Genomic DNA, 10,697 nt, shown 5'->3' on the forward strand with positions numbered 1-10,697 from the left:
CAAGATTAAAAGGCCGCGGTTTTACAGCTTGCACGCGTCTCCTGCCTTGCATCTCCAGCTCTTGGCTCCAGCTACAAAAATTACTTAGCTGCTGAGAAGTACCATGCATTCAAGGGATCATTAATCATTAACTTTTATAGGCTAATTTTTGTTTTTGAAAATGAGTTATTGAAATAGAGAAATGGAAGAAGACTTAAACCTTCTGTGTCTAAACCATCTGTCTCTAATGGCTTTACTCAGAATTCTTATTATTCCCTTGTCCCAAACATTCTCAAACCAAAAAGCAAAAGCAACAGAAACGAAGTACTACAGAAAACAAAAGAAAAAGTGAAAAAGATCAAAATAGATAAAGAAACGCTCACAGATTCTTCTTGAAAACTTCACTTTAATTATACACCTGACTGCTACATTTAACCACACAATGCTTCTTTCCTCACAGCTTCCACTGCATCTCTAATGGGTTCTCTGTTTATTTGCGGATCGATATCAGAGATCGGGCTTTCCTCATGCACTTCTTCTGTGCTTTTGCTAGTAATTTCATTGATCTTCCCATCTCTCAGCCTCACTGCAGCTCAAACAAGCATCTGCAGAACCTCTTGTGGTAACATTCCCATAAACTACCCTTTTGGTATTGATGATGGTTGTGGAAGTCCTTACTATAGGCACATTCTGGTCTGCTCCGAGTCCAGCAAACTCGAGCTCCGAACACCCTCTGGGAGATACGCAATTCGAAACATAAGTTACTCCGATCCTCATGTTCTCGTTACTGATCCATTCATGTGGAATTGTCAAGATGGCAATAACTTTCGGCCCACAAGACCCTTCAGCCTAGACACAAGCACCCATTTCTCCCTCTCCACACAAAATGACTACCTTTTCTTCAATTGCAGTGAAGGAGATGTAATCATAGAGCCTAAACCGATTTTTTGCGAACGTTACCCTGACCGGTGTGACTCATCGTGTGATAGTGCTAGTTATCTCTGCAGGCACTTGCCCGAATGCGCTTCTGCATTGGGTAGTACTAGTTCCTGCTGTTCTTATTACCCAAAGGCAACCGAGTCTCTGAGGCTGATGCTCAAGTACTGTGCTACTTACACAAGTGTGTACTGGAGAAACAGTGGTGAGACTCCTCCCACTGATCAGGTTCCCGAGTATGGGATCAGAATCGATTTTGATATTCCAGTTACCACCCGATGCCTTCAGTGTCAGGAGGCTGCAAGGGGAGGAGGGACCTGCGGATTCGATACGCAGACCCAAAGTTTCTTGTGTCTATGTCAGGAGGGAAATGCCACAATTACATGTAAAGGTATGCTTACGGGTTTTTCCATTCATATTTTCATTTGGACCAGAAGTGGTTAAAGTGATCTACTCCTATATGAGGAAAATTTTATAATGCCAAATGGGATGCTTGGGAACCTGACTAAACAATATCCTGTCATTGCTTTGTGTATTATTGTGCACAGATCAAAGAAATTATCGGCATCACCGGAGAGCCAGAGTAATTGCAGGTAAAATATTCATACTTGATTAGCAGCGCCAGCAATTAAGGTCATTTTTTTTGGGGTGAAATGTGTATTCAGTGAATCAGAGACAACACAATACTCGTGAATTGTGTATTCATTGAATCAGAGAAAACACAATACTCTCCTTTTGGAGTTTACTCTTTTGTCCTACAGTATCCTTTAACCATCAAGCACACATTCATTTTCATGTGCACATCCTGATAGGTCCTCTGCACAATCTGCTTAAAGTAAAAGCTCCATTGTTCATGGCCACCGTACAAAATGTGCAGCCACACACTCGCACATAAAACTTTTTGAGAATGCTCTCTGAAACATTTTTGGAAGCAGGGCACTAAAAAAAAAAAATGCAAATGCATAGCATTCTCATTTGCAGTAATGCATAGGAGCATCTATACTCTGGAAGAAGAAAAATGCCCTTCTCTATGAATTTGTTGTTATCTTATGGAAGATTTGTATTTGATTGTTTCTGACTTTGCCAGGGATAGCGACTGCAGTTGCAGTTGCTGGGGCTTTATTAATTGGGGCTGCTATATGGTATTTAAGAAGAGTGAGAGCAAAAGCACCAGTAACATGTGGAGTTCAGAGCAATGAGAATAGGCTTTTCTGAACAGTACTGCTCGAAAGGCTTCCCCTAATATTTTATGCCTGTTGATTTCCTCCTTTATTAAACTGAAAAAGAAGAAAAGGAAAAAGAAACCCATGTTCTCACCATCAGTGTTCTTCTCAATTTTGAAGGTCATGTATCCTTAGAGTTTGGGCTTACTAAGGCCATTAGGTTAAAGTTGGAAACAGGTTATGATCAAACTGAATATTTTGTGTTTATGTTAGCTTATTTTATCTTGGCGACCTATCCAAAATTGTAGGTTTCTTTATTTATTAATTTTTCTGTAGCAATTCCTTGGTTATGCGATTTTGTAAGCACATTTGTTCTCATAATTTTTTGGGGGAGATATATATAAAGTGGATAGTGTCATTGAAAAAAAAGATTGCGAATTTTTAACTTACTTGTTGTGAACACAAAAATAACTCAACTATATAAACAAAAAATGGGGCTAAATCAGTATGATCAGCCAACAGCACAGCTGAGGAGACCTGCATCACCTATAAACTCAACTTCATTAGAAACCTGCACCTCTGCATGTGTGTGCAAACTCTTGTGTATAGATTTTCAAACAATAAATTTTAGGCTTTCAAAAATAGAATTAATACTACAAACCCTAATTCCATCAAACTGAATCATTTTTTTCGGGTGCTTGATAAAAATGTGTAGGAATAACAGAGGAAGAAGCAGAGAAGAACTGCTGCAAAAAATGCTCTAGATCGTATATTAATTTTCTGTGTATGAACTGTACATAATGCTGTTGATTTCTACAGGGAAGAAGCAAAAGAAACAAATTGTAACAACCAAACAATACTCTAACAGCAAGCTAAACAACCTGTACAATTACATAATGATAAAAAGACACCTCAACTATAGATGGGGCTAATATGTAAATTTGTTGAACAATTATCATCTAAGGTGTGTCCATCTAATATGGGGTGTGGCCAAGTTGCAGCATGAGCATGAGACTACTCTGATACCCCCCCCCCCCCCCACCAAGTGCAAGATGGAGAGTAGATATGGGCTACTCCCAGCTTGGAGATATGTGAGTAGAGTAAATGAGAGGGTAATGACTTGATAAACATATTAGCAATTTGCAAATGTGTGGTAACATGAGCAGTTCGGAGAGTGCCATCTTGTATCTTGTCCCTTATAAGATGACAATCCACTTCAATGTGTTTTGTCCTTTCATGAAACACCGGATTAGATGCAATGCGTAAAGCAGCTTGATTGTCGCAAAATAACTCAACTGGTTGAGGGTGAGGGATGGCAAGATCAGTCAATAATTGTCGTAGCCAAGTGAGTTCAGTAGATACAGAGGCCATGGCCTGGCATTCAACCTCGGCAGAGGATTGCGATACGAAAGTCTATTTCTTGGACCTCAAAGAAATGAGAGAGAAATGAGAGATTGTCCTAACAAAACAAAAAAACCAGTTACAGATCTGTAGAGTCTAGACAAGAAGCCCAATTTGAATTAGAATATCCAACGAGCTGAATAGAAGAGGAAGCAGACAAGAGGATGCCTTGGCCAGGAGCATGCTTGAGGTAGCATAGCACTTTGTGAACTGCAGCAAGGTGAGTAGTTGAAGAGCGATCCATGTATTGACTCAGGAAATGAATGGGATAGCTTATATTAGGTATGATGAGGATAAGGTAAACCAATCTACCAATGAGTTGGCGATAAGGGGTGGGATCAGACAAGGGGTTCCTGAGGTTTTGGATAATTTGTGGTTCTAATTCATGGGGAGTTTAAGAGGTTTGGAAGCAAGGTGACCAGTATCGACCAAAATATCTAGTGTGTTTTTTCTTTGGCAGAGATGAATTCCTGTAGGAGAATGAGCCACTTTGATGCCTAAGAAGTACTACAAGGTACCAAGATCTTTGATGTGGAAATGGGTGCTCCAAAAATTTCGTAGAAGGGAAATGGAGGTAAGGGAGTTACTGGAAACAACTATGTCATCGACATAGACAAGAAGTGCCGTGAAACTAGTAGTAGTGGTACAAGTAAAGAGGTTGTAATCAACCTTGGATCGCTTGAAACCAAAATTGATTAAGGATTGAGAGAACTTATAGTACCATTGCCGTGAGGCCTGTTTTAGGCCATAAAGACTTTTGAGCAGTCTACATACTTGTCTAAGTTGACCTTTAGTGTATCTCGGGGGCTTCTTCATATATATAAATATATATTTCTTCATGTAAATCCCCACAAATAAATGCGTTGTTAATGTCAAACTATTGTAAATGGCATCCTTTAATGGCAGCCAAGGCAAGCAGGGTTCAAACTGTAACAATTTTGGCAACTGGGGAAAAGGTTTCATGATAATCCACTCCCTCTTGTTGAATAAAATAGGAAGCAACAAATTGTGATTTTTTCCTTTCAAGTGTACCATTAGAATTGTATTTTGTTTTATACACATACTTGCAATCAATTGGAGACTTCCTAGGAAGTAAATCTGTAAGGACCTAGGTTTTGTTGAGTTCTAAGGCAGCAATTTCGGTTTCCATTACTATGCACCAATCAGGGTCCTTGGCAGCTTGTTTAAAAGTTTGTGGGTCTTTTTGTGAAGAAATGGTAGAAGAAAATAAAACAAATGAAGGTGATAAATGTGCATAAGAGATAGAAGAAGACAGGGGAAAAGGAATACTTGGGTGAGCTGATGCCATGACCATCGGTTGGTTGGATGAGATGGAATTGATTTGTTGACAATGAAAGTCCTATAAATAATGAGGGGCTGTTCAGGCACGAGTTGATCTTCAAAAGGGGGGGGGGGGATGTGATGGAATAGCAGGGTTGGATAAGAGAGAATAATTTGTGGAAGGTAAAGATGCATGTGGTGGTAATGTAGCAGGGAAATCGGGATGGGGAGAAGTGTGTGAGGATGATATAAGTGATGAAGGCAAGCAGGACATGTTAGACGTAGGGTTAGGAGGAATTATGGGAGGAGAGGAAGAAGGGTGTAATGAGACAGATTGCATGGGATAAGGAGAGGGTAAAGTTAAAGAAAGTGGAGGGGATGTAGGGGTAGTTTGTTGATGGAAGGGAAAGATATGTTCATGTAATGTAACATCCCGAGATAAGAAAATAGATTTGGTATTGAGATCAAGCAATTTATAGCCTTTTATACCAAAGGGGTAACCGAGGAAAACACAATGTTGACCTCTCGGATCAAATTTGTGGCAATTGTGGGAGAGGGTGGAAGCAAAACAAAGGCTCCCGAATATTCTCATGTGAGAGTTTGTAGGAAGCTTGTTAAATAAGAGCTCAAATGGTGTTTTATTTGAAAGTAATGGACTAGGAATGCAATTAAGAATGTAAGCGGCTGTAAGGATGCAATCTGTCCAATACAAGAGAGGGAGGTTGGATTGAACTATTAAGGCTTGGGCTATGTTTAATAAATGCTGGTGTTTACGTTCAACCTTTCCATTTTTTTGTGGAGTTTCCACACAAGTTTGTTGATGAATAATGCCTCGGTTGTTGAAGAATTCAATAATTTGAAATTCAAGACCATTATCACTGCTAAGGATTTGAACTTTGGTGTGAAATTGAGTGTCAACCAAATTGCAAAAGGCCTCAATACATTTCCTGGTATCAGATTTGGTCTTGAGCAAATATATCCAAGTACTCTAAGAAAAGTCATCAACGATTGTTAAAAAATATTTGGTGCCATCATACGCCGCAATGGAATGGGGTCCCCATATATCACAATGTATGAGTTCAAAGATAGCTTTACTCTGGTGAGTACTATCAGGAAATGAGAGGCGATGATGCTTGCAAGTGGATAAACAAGACACAAATTTTTATTAGAAACAATGAAAATGAGAAGTAAGGTGTACACTCCCAAGAGGGGGGGCGAATTGGGATTTAAAATTTTCTTTATAAATCTTTTTATTAAGTCTTTTCCAACTATTTTAGATTCAACAATCACACAAGTATAATTGATTTGTAATCACAAGTATAGCTAAGAACCAATTTAAGATTAAATCTTTATGAATGAAAAGATTAACTTGAATAAAATTTCAAAAATTTTATTTTCCAACGCTTTGCAACTTTTTCAATATTCCTTTCAGCAATTTAATTCAAAATCAGAACTCAATTTAGCTTTTGAATATGTCAATCCAATCAACAAGGTAAGCTTGATTTCACAATATGAAACAAAATAGAAATTTCAGCAAGCTTCCAATTTTCAAACTTTGATATCAAATAAGTTATTTGAGTTTAAGTATGTTAATGAACTTTGATATTTATCAACGTACTTCCTTTAATCAAGGTTTCCACAATCAACGTACTTCCTTTAATCGAGGTTTCCGCAATTCCCAATAACTATTTAATTTCAAGAAATTAAGTAAACATCCATACAATTTATATATGCAAAGAATTAAAGAGAGTAGGGAAGAGAAAGACATTGAGATTTTACGAGGTTCGGCTATACCTGCCTATGTCCTCGCCTTTGGCAAATTAAACCACCCTAGGATTTCACTATACCGCTCCCTTAACCGGGCGGAGCAAACCGTTTACACACTCCTTCAAGTAGGATGGAGCCTCCTCTCCAAACAATACCCCACACTCGGTAGTCCAACGATTCAACAATCCTGAACCGTAAAAAAGAAAGGAAAGAGAAACAAGAACAGTTCTTGTGTACAAAAAGCACTCTAAGAAAGAGGAGATTAGTGCAAGTTTAAAATCAATATACTTCAATCAAATAACAATATAGAAATATGATGCTTGAAAATTTATCACTGGGGTTAAATACACTGAGATCTTCGATCGACCGAACCTCCCCAGGGTCAACGGTTTGACCCTTCGATCGATCGACCGCAGAATATACAGCAACGCCCTGGTCGACCGAACTGGCACGTGGGGTGATCTCAACGCCTTGGTCGACCAAACTTATAGAAGAAAATGGGTTGGTCGACCGAACCTCAAAAGTGGTCGACCGAACCTCTCCAGTTGCTTGAATTTTACTGAGGTTAAAACGTGGTTAATTTTTATTAACCCTACTTAAACATTTTCCAAAATACCCAATAGGTCCTCAACGGTCAAAATTTGTGGGATATCTATATATAAACCCTCATTTGCCTTGATTAGGTTGTGATTAGCAAAAGTCATTAAGAAAAATTCTCTCAAATATTTTATACCCCTTTTGCTATATACTCAATATTCCAAGCATATTTTTTCACTCTCTTATATACTTATTAGCAAATATCATCTTGAAATAGAGAGTTTGTTTTTCTTGTTCTCATCACTTGCAAATCAATTGCAAGGTGTAGGAAGATTTGATTGTTTTATTGTGTGCATATTTCAAATCATTTTCCTTGGCAATATACTCTCACAATACCACACGTTTTGAAAATCTTTTTGAGAGTAATTGCTTGTGTGATTTTCCCACAATATTTCACATATAAATATTTGTTTGGGAAAATCGTGTTTTTGGCTTCTGAGTCTTGGCATCCTTATTGCTAGATTCGAAAGCTTGCATACTTTATTTGATAAATCTTTTGCAAGCTTAAACCCTAAGAATCTGCTGTGATTGTATTTGATAAAATATTTGTGTGATACTTGATTCGGGTTTTGAGGTTACCTTGAATATTCACTTGTTGAATATATTATCTTGAGTTAAATTTTCAAGATATCACTTGAGCATAAATACTATCATATGTGAGTGCATTATTTGATTGAGCATATTGGTACACATCTGCTTAATATAAGAAATATATTTGGTTGTACACAAATTTTATTATTCGTTGTATTCCAGGTGTGGGGGCCTGAAGAGGGAGACTAGCCCTGGTGAATAGGCTCGGACTGGCTTAGACCCGGTTAGGAAAGTTAGGTGCACCATCCTAGTAAGGTGTGTGTAGGTTGAGGTCAGCCCCGTTAATTGACCTTCTTGTAAATGGTGTTGCTCTACCCATGAAGTGAACTTATAGTGGAATCCTTGTACTGGTGAGCCAAGGTGGGGACGTAGGCAGTATTGATCGAACTTCGATAACATATCGTTTGTACATTTTAAATTTCCACAATTTATATTCCTACACATGTATGTTATTTTGTGAATGTTGTGCATGATTTAATTTCTGCACATTTTATTTATCTACGCATTTGGGATTCCAAAGACAGACCTTAGGTTATGTATTACTGCTTATAAAATTGAAATCAACCTAAGAAATTTTAAATATCCAATTTACCCCCCCCCCCTCTTGGAAATACACCAAAGTCAACTGGTTCGTTGATGAATCACTTGAACTTGTCAATGAATTTCGACCTATAAATATAAGAAACCCTAATTTCTAGCAGCATTTTCTCTCTCACCTTCTCTCTCTAAAACCATGATCCCCTCTCATTCTCTCTTTGTTTCTAGCTTTGTTAAAGCCCAGATCGACGATCGGGAACCGTCACGAGGTTCCTAGGAAGATTCTATGCAACATAGGTAAAGTAGATTTTCATATAGGAGTTTTGGGGCACCATTCCAAATCCAGGGTAAGTAAGATACTTTAAGGATTTTTAAATTAACTTGGAATATGTAGAGTTTAGAGATTTCTGCATGATAAATGTTCTGGGAGTTAGGTTTGTTTAATTTGATAAAAATATTATTTTTAGGCTTTTGAGTTGTGAACGCTGAGGAGTGTTAGATTTGAGGTGTTAGTGGACCTCTCAGTAAGTCAAGTCAGGAGAATAAATTATAACAGTCTATTTTTGAAAATTATGGGTTGAAAAAATATGAGAAATGGTGTTAGGATATTTTATCTGAAATTTATTTATGATATAAATAGCAGATGAAATTTGTGTGGCATATGATTTATATTATGAATTGTTTAAAATGGGTTAAATGATTTATCGTGAGAATAATAGATTATGAAATGATGAATATGTGATATGAGATTTGAAATGGGGGAAAATGATGAAAGTGGAATGTACTGAAAAATGTATATCTTCTGAGATATGAAAATGTTTTATAGATAAATGTGAATTACATGTATTGAGGGGTATATTTGTATTTATGAGATGATTGAGTATTAAACTGACGAAATATTGTTGAAATGATGAAATGAGCTGTGAATATTGAAAATGTGTGAACATTGCAATGATAATACTGCAATGAGAATAATGATATGTGATTATTGGTATGAGAATATGAAATTATGAATATGAAAAATGTATAATATTGTAACGTTAATTCTACAATATGAAAATGAAAAATGTGAATATGAGAAATATGATTATGAGAAATGTGAATTTGTGAAATGTAAATATTGCAATGCAAAATTCTGTAGTATGAATACTGAATGATGAGAATTGAAATGTGAAATTCTCATCATTCAGTATTCATACTAAAATTCTGAAATATGAATACAGACATGTGATTGATGAAATGCTAATACCGCATAATGATTGCTAATGTGTGGCAGTGATAACCCTGATGGATGGATATGGAAACCCTAATAATGGGTTGGGATATTGAGCACGGTACTGTTGCTAGTGGAGTTAGTGCAACTACACGGGCTCATGAAGCGTGTGGTATGATAGTAGACTGAGCTGTATAGTAGAGTTGTTGTGCCCCCTGAGTCCGGATCAAGGCTTTTGGCCATCTAGTCGTACTACTAACACGAGATATATGATGATATTTGACCTAAATAGGTCGGCCAACCGCGGGCGGTAAGGTCCAGCCTTCAGGCCGCACAACTATTCATTTGGGGGGGGGGGGGAAGCATGACGTGGAGAGTTATCCTCAGGGCAACCATGAGTATAGACGAATGTATTAGTAACTAGTGACACTCATGAGCTAGATATTTAAATGGAAAATGAAAAGGAAATAGAAATGGAAATGGAATGAAAATGGAAATGAAATGAGAACAGAAACGAGAAAGAAAATAAGAAATGAAATAGCTGTTAGGAACTTGTGAGCATCTAGATCAAAATGAAACCAAAGATTTAACGTGGTTCGGTCAATAACGACCTACGTCCATGAAGCACACACCAAGTATTCACTATCGCCGAAAAATATTACAATTCTCTCTCTCTCTCTCTCTCTCTCTCTCTCTCTCTCTCTCCATCCCTTCTTCCTCTCTGCTCTCTCTGAGCTTCTCACACTTTTGCACACACCATAACATCTTCCATAGCCCTCTATTTATAGGGCTTGGATTTTAAATCATAATTAAATAAATTCAATTACAAATGGAAGTTAAAACTGAGAGATTAATGGAGAATAAATGCACCATGCGTTTTCTGACTCAACTCCTAGCTTGCAACGCGTGAGATTAATTTATGACTCAGCTCCTCCTGGCTGTCTTCTGGTATTTACGATGAACATGTCTGCAGGTGAGAGTTTCATAAGCATTTGAATAACTTCAATGAGTTGTCTAATCAACTCGCCTCAGTCGGGATAACGTTTGATAATGAGATTCGGGTCCTACTGATTCTCAATTAGTTGCCTGAAAGTTGGAATGGTGTCGTTACTGCCATTAGTAGCTCCGCAAGAAAATCGAAATTTGTGTACGATGAGGTCGTCAGCATGATTTTGACGGAGGAAATAAGAATGCAGTTGAACCATGGCTCCACTTCGAGTTCAGCCTTGAAC

At 37.6% G+C, this 10,697-nt stretch overlaps 1 protein-coding gene across 2 annotated transcripts; it reads left to right on the forward strand.

Annotated features, from left to right (window-relative positions):
- The first annotated feature begins 358 nt into the window (after positions 1–358).
- Positions 359–7,940, forward strand: LOC131153346 (LEAF RUST 10 DISEASE-RESISTANCE LOCUS RECEPTOR-LIKE PROTEIN KINASE-like 2.7). Of its 2 annotated transcripts, none has more exons than XM_058105593.1 (3): positions 359–1,306; positions 1,464–1,508; positions 2,003–2,380. In XM_058105593.1, the coding sequence occupies exons 1-3, from the start codon at positions 457–459 to the stop codon at positions 2,128–2,130; spliced, it is 1,023 nt and encodes a 340-aa protein (XP_057961576.1). In that variant the 5' UTR covers positions 359–456; the 3' UTR covers positions 2,131–2,380. The 2 variants fall into 2 exon arrangements, with proteins under 2 accessions (XP_057961576.1, XP_057961577.1); XM_058105594.1 differs by lacking the exon at positions 2,003–2,380 and adding an exon at positions 7,878–7,940 and having other exon boundaries at positions 451–1,306.
- The last annotated feature ends 2,757 nt before the right edge of the window (positions 7,941–10,697 follow it).

The sequence above is a fragment of the Malania oleifera genome, chromosome 4 (assembly GCF_029873635.1).
Source record: "Malania oleifera isolate guangnan ecotype guangnan chromosome 4, ASM2987363v1, whole genome shotgun sequence".
NCBI lineage: Eukaryota > Viridiplantae > Streptophyta > Magnoliopsida > Santalales > Ximeniaceae > Malania > Malania oleifera.

Bases quoted from the DNA above. Each gene is read 5' to 3' on its own strand.
- LOC131153346 (XM_058105593.1), top strand. From the start codon at position 457: ATGGGTTCTCTGTTTATTTGCGGATCGATATCAGAGATCGGGCTTTCC. The intron at 1,307-1,463 runs GTATGCTTACGG...TATTGTGCACAG, and splicing joins TGCCACAATTACATGTAAAG to ATCAAAGAAATTATCGGCAT. The intron at 1,509-2,002 runs GTAAAATATTCA...TGACTTTGCCAG, and splicing joins GAGAGCCAGAGTAATTGCAG to GGATAGCGACTGCAGTTGCA.